This window comes from Rattus rattus, chromosome 2 (genome assembly GCF_011064425.1).
Source record: "Rattus rattus isolate New Zealand chromosome 2, Rrattus_CSIRO_v1, whole genome shotgun sequence".
Classification (NCBI taxonomy): domain Eukaryota; kingdom Metazoa; phylum Chordata; class Mammalia; order Rodentia; family Muridae; genus Rattus; species Rattus rattus.
Window position 1 is genome coordinate 34,472,256 of NC_046155.1, and position 21,669 is coordinate 34,493,924.

Below are 21,669 nucleotides of genomic sequence, written 5' to 3' on the forward strand. Positions count from 1 at the left end.
ACCACAGTAATAAAAGTAAATAGCACAATGATCAATAAGGACAATACTGTCGTGAACGAAATAAAGGCAAGATATTGTCTCATGGAACAGCTCCATTTCCATGAACTCCAGCACGCATTTATTTACCGGTTTGTTTATTTGGGACAAGATCTCCCCCCTTTAGACCAGATAGGCCACCAACTCACTGCAATCTCCCTGCCTCGTTGTCTCACATTGCATGCAGAGGCATGCGTGAGGCCAACCCAGGTGTGTACTCTACTGCCTTACATAATACAGACAGAATCCCAATTTACAGAACAAGTGCAAATCCTAAATGTCTTTGAACAGCCATTTCCCCCCCTTAGAAATTCGACTCAGAACTGATTCAGTAGCGTAGAAATGTTTATAGAAAGTCTTCCGTAAAAAGCGGATTACTAAAAATATTTAACAACTCTTCTTCGCTCTGCTTATGATAAATACAAAAATCTAACAGAAGGCATCCAAGCCTTTGAGCAAGTGCTCAAATGCTAAGAGAGCATTCAAAGGCCTGTCGGGTTACACATTGACTTCTTAGGCAATTGACCTAAGCCAGAGGCAGAGCAGCGGCCACACAGAAATGCCTAACTAACTCTTGACTAAAATTTAGTTGAAATGGGTACACACGTGCTCAAGTGGTGTGCTGGAGCATATGCCATTTCTTGATTTATTGTTGACATTCATTTAAAGGCCACCAGGATTCCAGGTCTATTCAGAACAATTTGGAAGAGGCTTACCACAGGTCTCTGAAAACCTATCCAGCAGCAGAACCACAATAGCCAATTAATATGACCTGTACTGTCTGAATGTTATCATTAATTAGCAGGGTTTTACTGCTAATTTGTTTGTTTGTGAGACAGAATCTATGTATCCCTTGCTATCCTGAAATTCATCACATGGAGTAAAGCAACCTAGGCAAGCACTATCCTATCTGAGCAATACCCCCAAACTACCACCACCACCACCACCAACAACAACAACAACAACAACAACACCACCACCAACAACAACAACAATGTAAAGGGTTTTGAATGAAATATTTGAACCCTTCAAGGTTATAAGCTGCACGTAACTCTATACATCAAAGTGCTTAATGAATGAACTAATTTAAATAACTTATGGAGTATTATCTTAGACTTCCCTCTATTGTAATCCTCTATAAAATTGCTGTTGATGATACTTCTAAATTATTAAAGTGCATTAAATGATATTCATTCTGCCAAGAAAGGAAGGTATGTATGAAATGTCTTTGAAGCATATGTTCATAAAGCTGACGAAAACGAACCAATTCTGGCAGTTACACAGATAAGAGGCCGATGGTGTACAGCTCTGGTGTAGTTCCTAGGAATTCTACACAAACAGCAGCACTAAGCACACTCAGTTTTCTGTCCACTTTTGTGCTTGGTTTTGAAACACCAGCACAGTAATAAAAATCAGGGCGGCAAATCCACAGCTCTCAGAAACCCAGGGACTCCAGATTTCAGGCCTAAGCTCAGCTCTGTAACCTAAGGATTTTCTAGATAAGGCTACCTGTTTCTACTAGCCTTGTCCCAGGGAACCTTGAAGAAAAGAAGGAAATACAATTGTTTTATTACTGTCCCTTGTCCGGCATACTTCTCAAATTTCACTGTGAATTTAACCGCTACCTTGTCTTAAAAATTGAATATACAAATATTAAAGATTTTTAAAAGATGGCAGGTAAGATGGCTTAGTTGCTGGAGCACTTTCTTAACAAGAATGAGGAACAAGATCTGGATCTGTAGAACCCACAGAAAAATCCAGGCATAGTAGCACATGCTCCTAATCCTAAAGACAGGTAGCAGCCAAGCAGATCCCTAGAGCTCTCTGGCTAGTTAGCCTAGCCTACCTGCAGATTTCAGGCAAAGGAGAGACCCGGTCTCAAACAAAAGATGAAATATGTTTGAATAAGAGGAGTGGCATAGCTGTTCTCTGAGTTGTAATGTACACATATGCATACATATATACTCTCACATACAAGAACACACACACACACACATACACACACACACACACACACACAAACACACACTCGTATACCCAAACCAAAAAACTAATGTTCTTTTTCTCTCTCTCTTTGAGGTCCCCGCCCCCTGTGTGTGTGTGTGTGTGTGTGTGTGTGTATGTTTTCCAGGGGCTACTTTTTGAGACAGGGTCTTGCTGTATATGTGGCCCTGGCTATGCTAGAACCAGCTATGAGGAGGTCAGGTTGGCCTTGAACTTGTAGCAATCCTCTTCCCTCTGACTCAGCTGTACTGGGATTAAGGACATGTATGCTTGTTCATTCTTAATCAATCAATCTTTCCATCTCTCCCTCCCCCTCCCCCCTCCCTCCCACCTCTCTCTCCAGAAATGATGAAGAAAACACTAATCATTTCTAGTCTAGTGATTTAGGAGCGATCCCAAGGTGGTTTTGGCATGGTACTATTTTATTCCAAGAATGAGGCTTCTGACCTCAGACCACGAACAAATGGTTAAAAATTAATCACATACAAATAACGACAGGCACTTGCAAACAGAGGGGCTCTCTGAAGACAGCAATAACCAGGCTGTTATTAGTTGGTCTGTAAGGGTTGCCACAAGCCTCACTGTGGTTAAATAACTAAACTCGTGTATCTAGTTATGCACTGTATAATGTATCACTAATTTTAAGGTAATAGCAAGTTACATTTTTAAAATAGGTTATCTTTCAGAAAAACATACAAAACACAGTCATTGAAATGATCCCTGTGATTTGCTTTCAGAACATGCAGGGTGCAAAGAGAAGAAGCTGAGCTTGTAATGAAAGAAAAAGAATATTTCAAGTTGTAACAGAAGCTGAGTGTTGAGAACCTATCATTCCCTCAGCCCCTAACACTCTGCTCTCTGGCTCAGAGTAATGGGTAAATGTTTTCCTAAGTGAAAGGGGTTTCTGAAGCCCCAGCACTGCCCAAATGTCTCTGAAGACAAAGGAGTCACAACATGAGATCTCTGAGACAAAATCTGAATCGTTCTTGGCCTGGGTCATCCTATTTCTAGAAACAAACAAGAAACCCTCCTTTCCACTTGGCTAGAACACACTTCAACTTATCTGGCACAACCATAAACAGGGAATAAAGATGGCGTGGCCACAGCACCCTGACACTTCAAGGGCAATCAGTCCCTTTAGGTCATGGGCGGCACAGGCCTGACCCCAATACTTGCAAAGCGGAGGCGAAAGAATCATGCGTGACTCTGAGGTCAGCCTCTGCTGTATCACAATCTGGGGCCAACCTGTATATGACGCTGCTTCAGCTGAAGCAATAATCACCTCAGGAAGGTGGATGGGCCCAACTGAAGCCTTGTTAACAACTACTTAAAGGCAAACCTCGTTGCTTCCTAAACCACAATGAGCGAGGACCTCAAAACAATTCCAGTCATTCAAAAGCGACAACAGTGAATCGTGATGTGAGTATACAGAAATCCAAAGCCATGGTTTTCCTGGGACACACAGGTGCAAGCTCTACAAGCCTGAAGAACACATTTCCTTTTCTTTCCCGTGCCTCTCTGAGCGCATGCATGCACATGGATTGACCACACCTCCTTGACCTCCTTGATCTAACAACTGGTCAACCCGGCACTGAGCCTAACTATGTTTGGAATAGGAATTTAACAAGAAGAAAGGGTCTATAATTTATATAGCTAAACATATATAACTAAATATATGTGATTTATAATGATTCTAAAGAATTCCTATCCTCATGCCATAGTGGACCCTAGAGTATTTTTAGATTGCTTTTCTCCCCAAACCTAGAGTCAAAGCTACAGCTCTGTACATGCTAGGCAGGGCTCTCCCTCTGAGCTACACCCCGTACTCTTCTCCTGTCTGTTCTTTAGAACTAATTAATTTTAGCTAGTTACTTTGAGACAGAGTCTTGCTCTGTAGCCTAGCTGGCCTAGAACTATGTTGACCAGGGCAGCCTCCAATGTGCTTTATAACTGAGGTCAGGGACCCTGAATTCCTTCTGTCTTCACCTTCTGGATGCTTGCTGGGATTGCAGGCAGATGCTGGCACCTCTGGCTTTCTGAAGAACTCTAGCCAGGGCACAGAGGTAGTGAGTGCCCTGAAATGCCAACACCTGAGGGGTAGAAACAAGATGATCTAGACTCGGGGGTCATTTTCAGTTACATAAAGAATTCCTGGACTGCCTGGGACCCAAAAGGTCCTGTCACAAAGAATAAAAGATGAGGAGGAGGGGGAAGAGGAGGAGGAAGAGGAAAGAAAAAAAGGAAAATCTTGCTGGTTGTGGTACTCTATAGTTATAACCAACCCAAAGAGCCTGAGGCAAGTCTAGCCTGGGTTACACAGCCAGTTTGAGGTCAGTATTGCTAAGGTGAAACCTAGTCTCAAAAAAAAAAAAAAGGAAGGAAGGAAGGAAGGAAGGAAGGAGGGGAGGAAGGGAGAGGAAGGAGAGGGGAAGGGAGGGAAGGGAGGAGGAGGAAGAGGAGAGAGAGGAAGAAGAGAGAGGAGAAGAGAAGAGAGGAGAAGAGAAGAATAAGAGTCCTGGTTTCATCTTCAGGTGCCCATAAAGCAGGACATGCTGACCTTTCCTCTAGTTCTCCACATCAACTGTTCCAGCAACTAAGCTGGAATTCCTGATAACTTCTCCCTCATTCTGTGATCTGTGTCCCATTTACTGGTGTACTGCAAGTGCACAACTGGCTTCACCCTTGCCAATTTTCATGGTGTAAATCCAACCACCACAGCCAAAGACAACGAATGCAAAGTCACGAAGGCGTGTGCACACTCAAGTCCTGCCTCCAGCATGCGCTGGCTTGAGCACACCATCAGAACTCTCGGTTTGCTTGTGATAATCCCAATCTGTGCCACACTCACGATCTAATTTACGACGACGGCACTACCGCAAATACACCGTCACCTCAAAGAATGCCTCTCGTGTGGACTTTTCTCATAGTAAAAACCTTCATCGAGGGGCTGAGCACGCAGCTCTGAGCAGAGTGTTTGCCTAAGATGTAAAAGGTTCTGCGTTTAATGCACGGAACTGCATACAACCAGGGGTGGTGCATGCCCGTAATCCTAGAGTAATTACAGAGAGTTTGAAGCTACTCTGACCTTATGAAACTCCACCTCAAAAATAAAATCGAAAAGAATAAAAAACTTTCTGTGCAGGGAACGGACACTCCCCGAAGATAAAATATGATTATCCCCCTGGCCAAACATCAATTTATTTTTTATTTTGATTCATTTAGTGGTTCTGTTTAGGTCTTGCTATGTAGCCCTGGCTGACACGGTGCTCACGATTCTCTTGCCTCAGCTCCCTTCCAAGTGCTGTACTATTACCAGCATGCCACCACCTTGGCTTTAAATATCTTCACGGGCTACGGGTAGTTGGAAGCCAACGTGATGATATCCATCTATAACTCCAGCCCCTTGAGATACTTGATGTTGGAGGATCTAGAGTTCAAGGGCAGCCTGGACAGCATAACAAGACCCAATTCCAAAAATCTAAATACAAAACTTTAGCATAGCTATTGGCGAAGCATGATGGCACGCACACAACTAATTGAGGTCCTGTCACCCACTCATGACTTTGCTGAGCGTGGGACCTGTCAAGCAACTACTGCAGGTTCTACCCCAGCTTAGAGTCGCATGAAACTCTACAATATCAATACGTGGCCTGTAGGAATAAAATTGATCTGTTCCTATGGGCCCCACTGGAATCATCAAATCTGAGTTCAATGCCACCGAGGACAATGCCCTTAATCCCCTTTATTTCCCTTCTTTGGGTCTTGGGTCAATCCTGGCCAGTAGCCAGATACAATCCAGGCTGAACAACATGGGTGGAGTTTGGCAGACAAGAGTATAGACCAGTCTTATTTCTTCAGGGACTAAGGACCCAGAGGAATATATTAAGATGATATTGCTATCTTAAAATATCTAACGGGCTGTCATATAAAAGACTGATTAGATAAATTGTGAAGGAATGCGGGGTAGAAGTCACGGGGAGCAGGGGAAGGTTTTGACATAGAACGTCTATATAACCACTAATAATAGCTAACAGACATTGAGTGCCTGCATTTTTTTTTTTCAGGAAGCCTGAATATTCTGCTGACTCTTCGAGCTTTAACATTGACTGAGTCTCTTTATCCCAGGGCAGTCGACCTTGGGAGATAAAGGAGTTGTTTATCCAGAGCCCCAGAGAACTTCAAAGTAACTGTCCAAACTGGCTACAGCCCACAAGTTTATTCGGACATGCTCTTCCTGTTTCTAGAACATTCCCAGAAGCGATTCGAGGCCAGAGAACCAGAAGGCCTTGCTGAAAGCAACACGCACCCAGAAACGAACACCTGTCATCCGCCACCTACCCAAAGACTAGAAGGCAGGTAGGGTTTTTGGTTTTGTTTTGTTTTTTGTTTGTTCGTTATTTGTTTGTTTAATTTACTGGGGAATGGGTTAAAAAGATGGCCCAAGAGCTAGAGGCAGCTGTTCTAAAATCTTGTTCAATTCATGTAGTTCTTCAAAAGAAAAGTCGTGATCTTTCTAATCCTTCAGTCAAGATCAAAGGATATTGTTTAAAAAAAAAAAAAAAACCCTTTGTTGGGTGGGGCTGACGAGATGGCTTAGTGGGCAAAGGCATTTGCTGCCAAGTCTGAGGATCTGAGTTTTCTAGTTCAGGAACCCACGTGATGGAAGGGCAGCACCGACTCCTGAGAGCTGTCCTGTGGCTGCCATACATGTGCTGTGGTATGTGTATGTAATATGTGCACTTTTAAAAATCGCTTAAAATTCAGCAAAAGCCTTGTCCTGACACCACATCAGCAGCTAAATAAATTACTCAGTTCTCTTACTCAGTAAGTGGCCAACATCACTCTTGGACAGGACGTGCCTGCTTGTCATCAGGAGTTACAATGAGGCAACTGACGACTTAACCAAGGCTTAGGATTGCCGTAGAGTCTGCTTAGAGAAAGGTTAAAGGGCATTAGGAAAACCTCCTTCAGGAGGTGATCGAAGACAGGATTGGGGAATACTCTGAAACCTGGTCCTCCAGTGATCCAAAGCATCCCTATACCGCTTTCCTTATTTGGTCCGCTCTCCAGCGGGGAGGATGGGCATCTTTCTTCCTGTTAATAAAAGTATCTAGAAAAGTCTGGACCTTGCCCTAGCTTCTACTGCTAGTAAGTGGGAGGATCAGAGTCTGGATCCAGAGCTCATCTTTCCAAAGCTCTTTTCACTATGGAACACCTACACCCTGGAGCTCCACAAGCTTCCTGCCTAGCAGAGTCAAAAGCCTGAAACCCTCAGTTTCTTCGCCTGGAGATTATTGTACTCCTCACCTCATAGGGCCACCACAAAAAGGAGTCCACTTAGCACTTGGCACACAGGAAGCTGAGTGTTCCTTAGTGTAGACTACTGTCACTCCCAAGGACACACGGAGAAACTTATTGCTAAGGCTAGTCTGGCTTCATGCACCATCTGTTTTTAGTTTAAATGGCCCTAACAATCGCCACCTTCAGGCCGGTCACCTCACTGCTCTCAGGCTCTCCCCACCTGCAAAATGGGGAACTTGCATGTGCTTTCCCAAAAGCAAACTTAGAACAGAAGGTTCACAGGTCTTGCCCAACAATGGCTACCTGTGGGCATCCACCACCTCCACAAGTCTCTCAACCTTCTCTCCAAATGACAAGGAAATCATCATGATCCTGATTTCTACAGCTGTCCCTAAACAAGGAATGACACCTCCTCACCCTTTTGAATCATCCTATGTGCTCAGATTCATTCTCAGGGAGAAGAACATATTCACAAATAAACATTCAACTCAAGGCACCTAAAAGGTGTCAGAAATTAATATTACCATTCCAAGCTTGACAACTATGCTATCCAAAAAAAAAAAAAAATGTTTTTACTCCAAATCAGTATGTCGCACTGAGTACACTGAAGTTTCTATATTTGAATAGAATATTGTCATTCCAAGGTAGGTAAATACTGACACGCGCACGCACACGCGCGCGCGCACACACACACACACACACACACACACACACACATTGAAGCTAAGACTTTATTTACTACTAAATTTAATGAGGAAAAAACACAGCGCTAGAGCTAGAGCTTATGAGGAAATGCTTGTTTATTAGCACGAACAAAGTGCTGTGTTCAATCTTAAGGACTGAGGACACAGGGGAAGCAGTTATTTTCCTTGTCCTTTCCCCTGTCTTTGACAGACTGTCGTTCTCAGTAACCCAGGCTGGCAAGGAACTGACTGGGCAGTCCAGGTGCAGTCCAGGTGCAGTCCAGGTGCAGTCCAGGTGCAGCCCAGACCTGGAATCCTGGACAATTCTCCTGCTTTAGCCTCTCTATTGCAAGGTTTACTTACAGAAGTCACCACACCCAACAGATAGTTTGTAACATACATGCACACACTGAACACATAAATCAAGCTAGGCTGGGACACTCAATCAATCAATCAATCAATCAATAAAACCAAAACAAAGGACTGCCAGCTAAAATTAACATTTCCACCACAGACACAGCTCTTCCCAAAATTGCTGTGGGTTTACTTGTAATATGTCTCCAGTGCTAAGAATTAACAGCACTAATTCCATCTCTGGTCACGACACCAATCAAATACAGACCATACTGACACTGAAACTCACTTACTGCTCTATTGGGGGCCGGGGAAGTGATGTTCTTGTGCTTTGGTGTTTGGAGGGAAAGCATGTTTGTATGTTGAGACTGGCTGTGTTGTTAGGCTCCCTGCAGAGCCACCTCATGCTAGACCTTGGTCTTTAATCTATAACTTGAATGTCTATTTAGAGCACAATCGCCAAACCTAAAGCTGGGCACGGCAGTGCACGCCTGTAATCCCTGCCTTGGGGAGGATGAGGCTGGAAGGTCACAAAGGTAAGATCAGCCCATTCACCACGGGGAATTATTCTAGTCCGGGTTAAGAATCCTTGTCCAGGAGTAGAGGAGGGGCTGGCAATCTGACCATGTTCCAGAGGATGGCTTCCGCTTGCATTTAACATTTTGTAATTTTGTCTGCATACTTCTTGTCCCTCTAGAAAGACTGACTGTGACTAAAGAAGAAAAGGCAGGCAGATACATCTGGACTCCGAGGACACAACCACAAATTCTCCCATTTCTTTTCATGCTGGCTTTTCTGATTGTGCAATTCGAAGGTAAAACCCAATCGTCCAAGGGCAGATACTTTGAAACTGTAGGCCTTGTACTTCAACAACTGTAGTTAAAACTAATTAAACAGACTTAGTTTGATTCAAGTTTGTACCCATGTTAATATATAATGGATTTATCCATTTTCTGCTACCAGAATGTTCTCGTTGAATGATACAGGAAGCAGAATGCCTTACAGAAGGCTGGCGGCTTCCATCCCCTGTAACTCGTGCCTGCTACCATGCGATGGCAGGAAAAGGGTAATGGTATCTATACCCTGGCCCCCAGAAGCTGCTCAGGGACCTGCCTTCCAGAGTACGGAGTGTCTAGTTACCACGGAAGCATTCTCCTCTGTCCGCAAGTGTGCTGCCTTGTCCAAAACAAATTACTAGGTCTCACTTCCTTTGTTACTTTCCCCCAAATTAATTTTTCTTTCTTTTTTAAGACAAAATCTCCCCAATATAGCTCAGGGTGACCTGGAACACTGCATAGCCTAAGCTGACCTGAATCTTGATATCTTCCTGCTCTGCCTCCTGAGTGCTGGGATTATGGATAAAGTGACACCACATCTAACACACACACACACACACACACACACACACACACACCTCACACACCCCACACACACACCTCCACCCCCCCCCCACACCCCTACCCCCACACATCAACACACACATCTCACACACACACCTCTCACACACCTCACCTCACACACACACCTAACACACACACACACACACACACACACCTCACACAGCTAACACATACATACACCTCACACACACACCTAACACACACCTCACACACACATACACCTCACTGTGGGTCGCTGTCTATGCAGGTGAGGGCAGGCACAAGATAAGGACAGTGAAAAAGAAAGGCGGGCTAAGAATTTTAGAGACAGGGCAGAGGGTACAGAAGGTAGGTGGAGAAAGAGAAGGACGACCCAGATCCGTGTGGCTTTAAATAGCCACAGGTAGCTATGAATATCATAGAAGGGATGGATCATTACAGGACAATTTGTCCAATCTAAGTGGGCAGCTTGTGTCAGTATCAGTTGGCTCTGAGTTCTTTGTTTGGGCGTTTTGTGGGTTGAGAATTTACTGAGGTAAATCTGACTGATAAATTATAAGCCTCTAGAGTGTTTATTTTACCGGGTTATGGGGATTTGTGACAGCTAACCACAAGGTGGGTGGTCGCTGCACGGGGTTAGCCATGGAGGCAGAGAGACCACTGGGGCCAGAGAGTAGCCGGTGCTAGCGTGGGATAGTACAGCCTTTTTTATTATTTAATGAAACACCTCACGTATCTAAATACACACTCAACACATACATATACACACCTAACACACACATAAACCCGACACATACGCACCTAACACACACATTCAAGCTATACCTAACATATGTGCATCCCCTAACACACACACACACACCTCATATACGTTACACATGTAACATACAAATATATCATTCATGCCTAACACACACACACACACACACACACACACACACACACACACACACACACACACCACTGCACTGTGTCATTTGTGCATGCTCCCAGAAAAGTATCCCTCTATATACATGGTGTTTTGGTTTCAGGACCTACACATACTTCTTCCCCTCTGAGGGTACCAAATTCTGTTCTAGCTCTATATGAGATGACGCAGTATTTGCAATAACAGAACTGCCTGGGATATACTTCATGTCAGCTGCGGATGACCTATAACATCTAATCCGACGTCAATGTTATATGAAGGGTTGTCACACTGACTGTAAGTGGGTTTGTATGTGTATGCACTTCACGATGTAAAGACCTAGCTACAGAGAGAGGGTAAATTAGTTATGGCTCACCCATATAACAGAATATTGGGCATATAAAACAGGATTGTATTAAGGATGGCATTGAGTCATAAGGAAATGTTTATACTGGGTTGTCGGGATCGGGAGACGGCTTTGTGAGGAAGAGCTGTTTTGGCTCCCCGGTTGTCATGCTCCTTCCCAGGCCTGTGACCTTAGCAACAGAGGGAGGAGGGGCAGAGAGAAGAGAACGATGAGGTTCGCAGGCCACCTGCCAAGTTACAAAATGGCAAGCTTCAGGTTCAGTGAGGGAAGAAGAAGGCAGAGAGCACTAGAGGACTCGCAGTGTCTCTCTTTAGCCTCCACGCATATATATATACATACACAAACCTACATACAACATATACATATACACATATATACAACATGAATACCCCACACTGTGGGACAGACAGGCAAAGAGCTAAACTGTTTAATTTCTTTTTAAGTTATGAATAGGCGGTCAAGAGGTTGCAGAGTGACTCAGTGGATAAGACACTGCTAACTTTGGTGACCTGTGTTTGGTCTCCGGAGCCCATGTAAAGGTAATAGGAGAGAAATGACTTCACAAAGTTTGTCTGAACTCCCGTGAGTGTCATAGTACAAGTGTGCCAACTACCTTCCCAAAACACACACACACACACACACACACACACACACACACACACACACACACACCTTTTCGGTTATCCGTGAGTAGAGATGTAGCTCAGTTGATAGACTGAACAAAATTCCAAATTCAAATGTCTAGCATTGATTTAAAACTAGGCAGGGCAGTAATCGCAGTAGTCCCACCATTCAAGATGCAGAGGCAGGGGGATCAGAAGCCCTCTAGGTTGGGGCAGGAGAAGTGGCAGAGCAGTTAGGACCTGGGTTTGATTCTCAGCACCTACATAGCAGCTCACAACTGTCTGTAACTCCAGTGCCAGGTAATCTGGACATACATGACATACATGCAGGCAAAACACTCATATTTTATTATGAGTATATTATACTATATATTTTTGTGATAGATAGATAGATAGATAGATAGATAGATAGATAGATAGATAGATAGAAAGGATATTTATAAAAAAAAAAAAAAAAAACCTCAAAGTCATCCCCAGTTACACAGTGAATCTGGCGCCAAGTCAGAATCCAGACATTCAACCTCAATTAACAACTACAACAACTATAAAAACAAGCAAGAAAAAACAAGTTAGCAGGCCAGGCAGAGGGGCATGTGCCAGCCCTTGGGAGGCTTACCATGAGTTCTAGGCTATCCAGAACCATGCAGTAAGTTCTAGTCAGCCTGGACTACCTGTTTCCAAAAGAAACAGACAAAAAACAAAAAACGAAACAAACAAACAAACAAAAAAAACAAAAACAAAAAACCGACAATATAAATGATAACAAAATTTTAATTTAGAAACATTCAAAATTATGTGGCACACTGCGGCTGATTACTGGCAGCATGCCCATGATCCCAACTCACTGGAGGCTGAGACAAGAGAATCACCAATATGAACTCCAGAGCAAGCCAGTCCCAAACAAATAAACGACATAAAAGTTTAAAATGCCGTATTTGGAGTTGGGTCTTGTTTTATTGAGACAGTGTGGTACGTATCCTAGTCTAGATTCAAATTTGTTATGATTCCAAGGGTGATCTTGAACACCCGATCCTCTAGATCGGTGGCTCTCAACATTCCTGATGCTGTGACCCTTGAATGCAGTTCCTCATGTTGTGGTGACCCCCAACCATAAAATCATTTCATTGCTACTTCGTGACTGTAATTTTGCTAGTGTTACAGATTAAATTGAAATCCCTGTGTTTTCTGATGATCTTAGGCTACCCCTAAGATCGTTAGACCTTAAGGCGTTGCAACCCAGTGGTTGAAAATGGGTGCTCTAGCTTCTACTCCCAAGTGACAGGATGAGAGGCATGTGATACCAAGCTGGCTTTCTCACTTCGAGAGATTGAACCTGGGTTTTGTTTGTTCCTGGGCGACTGCTCTACATCCCTAGTATCAAACACAGAAACCAAACCAGACTAAACCAGTATCAACAACAACAAAAACCCGAGTACTTGTTATTGTGTGTGGATGGTGCATGGTGTGTGTATTGTCTTTTCATTTTAATCTAACTTTGTGTGTGTGTGTGTGTGTGTGTGTGTGTGTGCAAACACATGCACCACAGTGTAGGTGTGGAAGTCAGAGGATAATTTGCAGGAGCTGAATCTCTCCTACTTGGGGTTAGGGGGTCACACTGGGGTCCCCAGGTTTGCTGTGTAAGTCCCCTCACTATCTAAATCATCTGTTTTCTGAAGGTTGGGGCCATGAGTACTTTTTCCTGTTGTTTTTCCCACAGTTTTGTAGAAAAGCGAGACAAGCGTGAGATTCAGGGTGTGATAGCTTATAAAGTCCAGTCTCTTTTGTTTACGAACCGTGTTTCCTTTTAAAAGGAAGGAAGGCATCTTATGCCTCTTCTGCTTGTCCCGAGATTCATGGTAGGCAATGTTTAGTGATGGCGGCTGGCAGATAATGGAGTAAACTCTGCCCTGTCATCCTCACACAAGCTCTATATGCTCTGACCGCCTTCTTTCGCTCATCCTGAAGCACAAAGTTTGGGTACTGGCTCTGACCACGCACAACTGAAATTCAAACTCAAGTCCTCTGGCTCGAGGGAGAGGTGAACTTTTACAACCCTGAAGAGGTCCAGTGTTCACAGCACCTTGGAACTGTGCTCACGTCCAAATGTTGGTAAACGAGTTGACCTCCACAGCTAAGCTACTTCACCAGTTCCTCAACATCAGCACAGCAGGGCAGCCAGACCTGCTCCCTGGGTTAGGAGTAGCACCCAGGAAATCCAAACTCACTGAAACAGGCTTTGGGCTTTTGAGCCAGCTTTTCCAAGTGAACTCTCTAATCCATTTGTGTATATACGTAAAACAAAATCATCAGGATTATCTGTTTTTAGCTGAATGCTGGAAATAAAATGGCTGACAAGTATTAGCTATCTATTAACCAAAATAAAATAGAGAGCTGTCAGGGGAAAAGGAAACATAAAATAAAATCCACACAACAGAGTAGATCAAAGGACCCTCTCTACAGATGCTTCGCCGGGAGCCATTGAAGTTCTTTTGACCAAAATCAGCTACAGAAATGGAGACAGCTATCAGTGAGGTGGTGACGCCACCTGAATCACTTTTTCCGCTTCAAAGTCAGTCACATATGCGCGCGTTCCTCCATTTCAAAGTACAGGAGAAAACACCATTTCTAATCGGACTTCCAACTTAACTGGAAAGGAAGTAACAAAAAGCGATCAACAAAGGTGGGGACAGGGGACAGGCAGGACACAGGAGCAGCTCCATGGGAGAGTATGCTTTTGGCAATGGCAGGCCCTAATTTCAATAAACACACACACACACACACACACACACAAATGCTCACTCATGAGACAGGGTAGATAACTAGTATAAAAGTCACATAGGGAGATTTGTCAGCTCTGAAACCTCATGGAGTTCTACAGGTATCAGAAACAATACCAAGTTTAAACTCTAGCATTTTCAAGAGCACTGGTACCTCAGTGGAGATCATGACTGTTAGGTAGCAGGGGCAGGCAAAGTAACTGAGGAAACCTGAAGAAGTTAGTCTTAGAGAAGGCCTCCAGGGAGTAAGTAATGTCTTAAGACATTAAATAGACAACTTTCTCCTTTCCTTGCTTAGTAAAACCAACAAGCAACTGGTGTGACTTTTGGAGGGAGCTGGGAGATAAACCCAGGGAGTTCTGAAGGCTAAATGTCCCCATCTTCTGTTACTGAGCTATTCGTCCGGCTTCCTGATTTGCTTTCTAGATTGGATGGAACACCTTCACGTGGACAGAGTGGGTTTATTATACTTTTGGTTTTAAGATTTGCAGGTTACTGGTGTTGGTTGTTTGTTTTTAAGTGTGTGTGTGTGTGTGTGTGTGTGTGTGTGTCTGTGTGTGTGTGTGTCTGTGTGTGTACAGACGCTCTTGGAGACAAGAAGAGAGTGTCAGCTCTGATAGGGCTGGAGTCACAGACGGTTGTGAGCCTTCTGATACGGGTGCTGGAAACCAAACTGTGATCTTCTGGAAAAGCGCATACTCTTAACTGCTCAAGCCATCTCTCTTGTGCTAAACCTAGTTTTAAGTAAAACATCCCTATACATAAAAATAAAAGAAAATCAATTTGTGTGCGCAAATCTAAGAAAATGAAACATAATCGGATAGTGAAAAACAAGTGTTGATTCAGTCCTTTAAAAATCCATCAATACACCAGAGGCTGGTGACACACTCCTTTAATCCCAGCACTCAAAAGCCAGATGAATATTTACAACTACCCTGTTCCAGGCCAGCCGATGCTACAAAGTGAGGCCTGAACTCAAAACACAAACAAACAAAAGTTGTAAATAAACCCAGTGTGGCGATCTATTGTAGAAGCAGGAGGATCAAAGAGCTCAAGGTTATTCTTGGCTGCACATGGAGTTTGAGGCCGGCCTGGGCTCCGTGAGATCTTATCTCATGAAAACAAAATAAGTACATAAATAAACTTACAAATAACTTAACAGAATTTCTAAATAAAAGGACAATTAAAAGCTTTTATTATTATTATTTTTTTTTGTAAGAAACCCAAACCACTTAGCTTCTGACACGGAGTGCAAGGGCAGATAATTACATTCTCTTGTATTTCAAAATAATTCCTATGGCTTTGAAAGCAGAGTTAAGGTTCAGGTTAGTTTTTCTCTCCTTCGAATCATTGTTAGACGTTGCATTTTTCAATTTCTTGAAAAAAAAGTGTTTTAAGAAGTGCAGATGGTAGAGCCCTGTAATCCTAGCACTTGGGAAACTGAGGTCTGAGGAATACCAAGAGTTACAGGCCAGCCTGGGGCTGTATCACAAAACCTGGTCTCAAAATTACCCAAAGAGGCCAGAGAGACAGCTCAGCAGGTAAGGGCCCTTGCCACCAAGCCTATCGACGTGAATGTGATGGCTGGAGTGTGATCATGTGTTAGGAGAGACCAACTCTCCCAACTTGTCCCCTGACCTCTGAGACTTCTGAGCATGCTCGCATCCACCTACACCACACAGTAGGTGTAAGAAAACGAAAAACCACAGAAAGAAATTGACTGCATCCACATACCCACCACCACACAGTAGGTGTTAGAAAATGAAAAGCCACAGAATGAAATGACTGCATCCACATACCGACCACCACACAGTAGGTGTTAGAAAACAAAAAAAAGAAATGACTTCAAACCAGCGACTGCCTATCTACTGCCCCCCCAAGTCACCGTGTAGCTCAGGCTGGTGTCAGGCTTGAGATTTCCCTCACTCAGCCTTCCCAGGGTTGAAATTATAGGTCTATAACAACATTCCTGCCCAGTTCTCTTTCTTAGAGGCTAGTTACTGTTGTTGAAAACTCTAGTAAAGTCTAAAATGGAGACCAGAGAAATAAGTGAAATGTAGAGTTGTAGAAGTAAAAAACAAACGAAATACGACACAGGTATCCGCCAACATAAAGTTCATAAAATCATTTTTCCAAGAATTATAAAGAAGTACAGAAAGCCAAGAAACCTCAGACACAAAATAACTGTCTTACAGCCACAGCCAAATCAAATCTGCTGGGCAACCCCTAAACTCCACACACACACCTTAACATTTCAGAACCTTCAAAATGCAAACACTGGATTCACCCGGTCCTGTTAGAGCGTTTCCCAAAGTTTTAGAACCGAACGCATTGCAGAAAGGCTATGAAAAACGATGAAATGAGAGGTAAAAAGTATACACCAAGACTGAAGAAGGAGCTACGTACGCTGTTTGCCAATGACCAAACTTTTACAGAAATTCAAACCCAATTTACTCATTTCCCAACACCGAACAGCAATTTGTACGCAACAAGTACACGTTTGAATCCGATCGCCTACTGCCGTGTACCCTACTTACTTTGCTTCCTGCCATTTATAAGCTTCATTAAAGACACCCACAAAGTGGTAACCAGCTGAATGGAGTTTGTCTCTCCTAAGGAATAAGTCGCAATCTCCACCTACAAACTGACATTCCAGAATATCAGGTGGGGAAGGTACCCTTTACAGTCTACCATTATATATACAAGCCTCAGATTGTGAAACAACGCACTTTTCGGAGCGGTACAAATTACACACACTCAACTCTACCCACTTCAAGGAGGAGGGGGGGGCATCCACCTGCAGTCCTCATTGGTCCACACAGTTCCGGCCCACATGGTGTCAGTGGGTGTTTCCCTCTACACAAGCGGTCTCACTGGCTGTGTGGAAACACTGTTTAATAGGCTGTGATTTGGGGGACTGTCAAACTCCACGCCTCCTTAAGCTTGCCAATGGACCCAAGATACTGGCGGTTACTCTGCGATTCAAAGGGCAAGCTGGTAGCCTGAGCTGCACGCCTCAAAAGATGTACTCGGAGAAGGGAGCAGTGAGCCCCGGGCTGTGCCAGCCCGCCCTCCCCCTAGTCCCAGACCCAAGATCAGTCGGGTGTATGCTCCCGGCCACCAATAAGAGCGGGCAGTGCATTCGCCTTTCCTCCAACCGTGACCGAGGGAGCAGCTACAGCTTGTGTCTAGCCGACCCATCGGGCGGATAGCACTAGCCAGGCGCCACCGCGGGCGGCCACCTTAGGCGCCCGACACCTCTAGGGAGGACGCAGTCCAGAGCGGCGCTCTGCCGCCCCCCTCGACCGCGGGCACCGGTGCTCCCCTGCCGGCAGGACTTACGCGGCCTGTTCTTCCTCCCGGAGTCCATCCTCCTCCGCAGCCGGCATTTCTTGGCCGGAGAATCATGCTGGGCGAACAGCGGCTGCTGCTGCGGCTGCAGCTCGGGCGGGAGCTGGAAGCGTGGGGGCGGCGGGTCCCGGCTGCAGGCGGCCGGCGGGTGGAAGCCGTTGTGCAGCAGCCCGTTCACGGCGGCCGCGGCGCCCTCGGGGGCCCCCGGGGACTGCAGGGCCGCGCGCTCGTGCTGTGCGCCGCGATCGCCCATGCCCGGGACCGGCGGGGCGGTGCGCGGGCTCCGGCTCAGGCAGCCTCGCTGGAGGTCACGGTCGGCCGTCCTCCGGTCTTCCGATCCACCCTGCGGCTTGCTCTCCCGCAGCCTCGGCGCCGCGGCCGGGGGCTGGCGGCCCCGGCGCTCCTCCCCTCCTCCCGTCGGCGTCCCCACGTCTTCGGCGAGCTGGGCCCGGCGCGCCGGGCTTGCTGCTCCTGCCCGCAGCGTTTCGGCATCGCGCGCCGCTGCGGGAACCTCCGCGGACCCCGGCCGGGGAGCCCGCCTCCCCCTCATCCCAAGGCCGAGCCACTTCAAATGCGGCTTCCTCGCCTCCTAGACCTGTCCCCGCCACTGAGCATGCCCAGTCCTACCCGCCACGGCCACCGACGAGTTTCAACGTGCGGAATGAAGTTCTCGGGGTTTGCGAAGAGGAGATAGGCGGATCGGGCTTTGTGTGGCGGAGCGAGCCTAAAGGGTACTGGGTGAGGTAGGCACTAGACTGCGAGAAGCCTCGGGAGGAATGCCGGAGGAAGCCAGATATTTGCAGAGGTTTCAGGTTTGCTAATCCTATCCCCAGTGGGCTAGTACCTTCACAAGGTCACCCATGCCCACGTCCCCGCCCCCCGAAAGTGTGTGTGTGTGTGTGGCGGCGCGCGTGCGTTAATGTGACCAAACTACTCCCAGGTCTGAAGGGAGGGAAGAGAACAATTATTTATAGAGAGGTAGGAAGTCTTGGAGAAGGAGGGGGAGTGAAATTCCTTGGCTGGAATTTCACGCACACACACACACACACACACACACACACACACACACACACACACACACACACAGAGCATGTGTTCTCGAGTTAGTTGTCCTTTGCAGAGAGGAAGAAACCTAGGAAGAGAGTGTAAGGACAGTGAAGGACAAAACTAGGCAGGAACAACCGGTGCTAGTAGAAACCAAGTAAACAGAAAGGATCTCAAGCTATAAAAAGCGCATTCCTCACGCAGAAAAGACCAGCGGGGGACAATGTCTTCTTCTGTTATTTATGAAGTAAAAAGTTGCCCTGTTATGAGAAGGGGAACTAGCACCGTGGTAGCCCTCAGAGTTAGCCCTCAGTTCTGATTCCTACTGTCACTGAACAAAAGACAAAAGTCAGTACTGAACACACCTGTTATACAGTGCCCAGAGGGCAGGACACATTTGGGTGATGGTGTTCTCTTGAGGCCTTAGCTTTTGTGTCTGTCCAAAGGGGACTTTCTGTGTTTCACAAAAGTACTAAATACAACCTTTGCACATAATAAATGCTCGCAAGGGCCTAATGTAAAAATTAAAGGTGGACTGGGGATATAACAGCAGAATGCTTCTTACCGCTGGATTCTATCCCTACAAAGGCACAGAGAGAACATAACGTTGCAGGCCATTGATTCAAACTGTGAATACAGCAGGCAGAGGCCAAGTCCCTCACTGATGTCCCACATCACCAAGCTCAAACTAAGCAATTGGACTCTCTGAAAACATCTGTATTAAAGAGATGAGAGCCAAAGTCCCCAAAAGCCAGCTTCAGCAACATGAACTTCCTTCTACCTTCATCCTAGCAAAAGTGACCTGTGGTTAACCTACCCATCCCTTGAACTAAATCCTCCATGATCTAGAACTGGCATTAGCTGTGCCCAGGGTTTATACTTGGCTTGAGGATTTCTTCGAGCAGAGCCCTTCCCAAAATCCCTGGTTCGGAATCAATGGGGCCACTTGGATCTGTCCACTTGTCTTTTCAAGTGAGGAAACCAAGGCACTGAGAAATGGCTGAGATTAAGAACAAAGCTAGAACTCAAACTTAATCCCTGTCCTCTCTACTTCCTTGAGCTTATATGATTTGAAGACTTTAAGAAATGACTTTAGGTAATCCAGCCCAGCCCATCTGCCGATTTCAGTCCAGTTCCTTGCAACTCGCTCCTTCAGGCCTGTAATATCTCCCTACCCGTATAAACCTTTATACCTCCTTATTCTGGCTGCAAAATTCATGTAGCCTACCTAAGGACACAGGCCTGCAATCCCAGCTAGTCGAAAGAAGGAAGACCTCAAGTTGAAGGCCTGCCTTAACTCCTTAGTCAGTTCAAGCCCGTTTTCAACACTAACGAAATCTTGTTTCCAAATAAAAAGGTGCTGGAGACCTGTAGCATTAGGCTAGCATAAGGCTCTGGGTTCAGTCCCTAGTACTGTTAAAGTAAAATGCATGTGTTCCCTGAAACTAGATGATCATAGTATTGGGGCATCAAAGATGAAATGAAATAAAATAGATATGCAGTAGCATTCCACTTGGTCCCTATGTCTCCCCACTGTTAAGCAGTTAAGTGTCCCTCCCACACTCCGTTGAGGTAGATGACTCCCCATCATTGAATCTCGAGGAAGTGAGCTCTGGATACTCACTTGGAACTAAACGAAACGACTGTGACCTTGGAGCTTTTCACTTTATGCGGCAAAATTGCTAAAAGCCCCCATTGCCACTTCTCAATAAGCAAATTCCCACAGGATCGAGCTAAGTGGATTGGCATGGTAGTTACTTCAAGGACACCTCCTCCAGCTCGATTTCACAGGCATGGTGTGGGAGGCCTGAGCCAAGTGGCTCAGACCCAGCCAGGGCAGAAGTCCTGGTACAGAAAGTCTCTCTCACCTGCTTCCCTTTCAGGCACAAGCCAGGGGACAACCCACAGGTTTATTCAAGGGTATGTGTAGGTGGTGAACGTGAACCGTCATGTGCTCCAGGAGAGCTGGCACAGTGAGGAAAGGGGAGCCCCACCACCCTCTTCTCCCCATCTCTGCTCATTCACGGCCAACCATTTATCAGGTGTGTACTAAGACGAAGACCCCTAAACAGACTCCTGGGATACGGAGACAAAGCGAATGCCTTTACTGCACTCGGAAGGTTGCATTTTACTAGAAAAACAGTAGATCGTTCATTGGTTTTCCTCATCCGTGTCAGAAAAATCATCCAGAGTCTTCACACTTTTCCTTCTTCTGTTTTGGGGATTGAAACTGAGGCTCAGCTAGGGCTAAACTGGGCCAGCACTTTATCACCGAGTCAGTGCCCCGACTATATTTTTTGTATTTTGAGGCATGCTCTCACCGTTTTGCCAGGGCTGGTTTTGAACTCGCTCTGGCCTTGGATTTGTGATTCTTTCCCTTCAGCCTTCTGAGTAGAATTACAGGTCCGCATCAATAAATTGAGTCGAAAAAATGAACTTTCCTGCTGTCTGCTGTTGTTATTGTTGAGTATCTCATTGTGTAGTTGTGGCTCTCTGGCCTGGGACTAAATTTGTCTACCAGGGTGACCTTAAACTTTTAAAGTTTTGCCTGCCTCTGCCTCCTGAATACTGGGATTAAGTGCACGGGCAACCACACTGGGCATTTTGTCCTTGTTTTTGTTAGTGCTTGAACTCACTTTGCAGCCTGGGGTGGCCTGGAAATCTTGATTCTGTGGTTTCTACTTCCCAATTTTCAGGTTACAGACACTACACCCAACAGAGAATTTTTACCTTTTTCCTTTTCTTTTTTTTTTTTAAAGGGGGGAGAGGGGGGCATTGTAGTCGAAATCGGGCATGGTGACTCCTGTCTGTAACCCCAGCACTTAGAAGGCTGAGGCAGGAAG

General features: G+C 45.5%; 1 protein-coding gene across 3 annotated transcripts in view; it reads right to left on the bottom strand.

Moving 5' to 3' along the window:
* The window catches only part of Pank1 (pantothenate kinase 1), a 68,690-nt gene extending 49,891 nt beyond the window's left edge, over positions 1-18,799 (bottom strand). For 2 of the 3 annotated variants that reach the window (XM_032891826.1, XM_032891825.1), the window contains exon 1: positions 17,774-18,799. In XM_032891826.1, coding sequence (XP_032747717.1) covers positions 17,774-18,332 — 559 coding nt within the window. In that variant the 5' untranslated portion in view covers positions 18,333-18,799. Of the gene's footprint in view, positions 1-16,968; positions 17,162-17,773 lie in introns of those variants that run through there. The other variant, XM_032891827.1, reaches the window with a different exon arrangement.
* Positions 18,800-21,669: the final 2,870 nt, after the last annotated feature.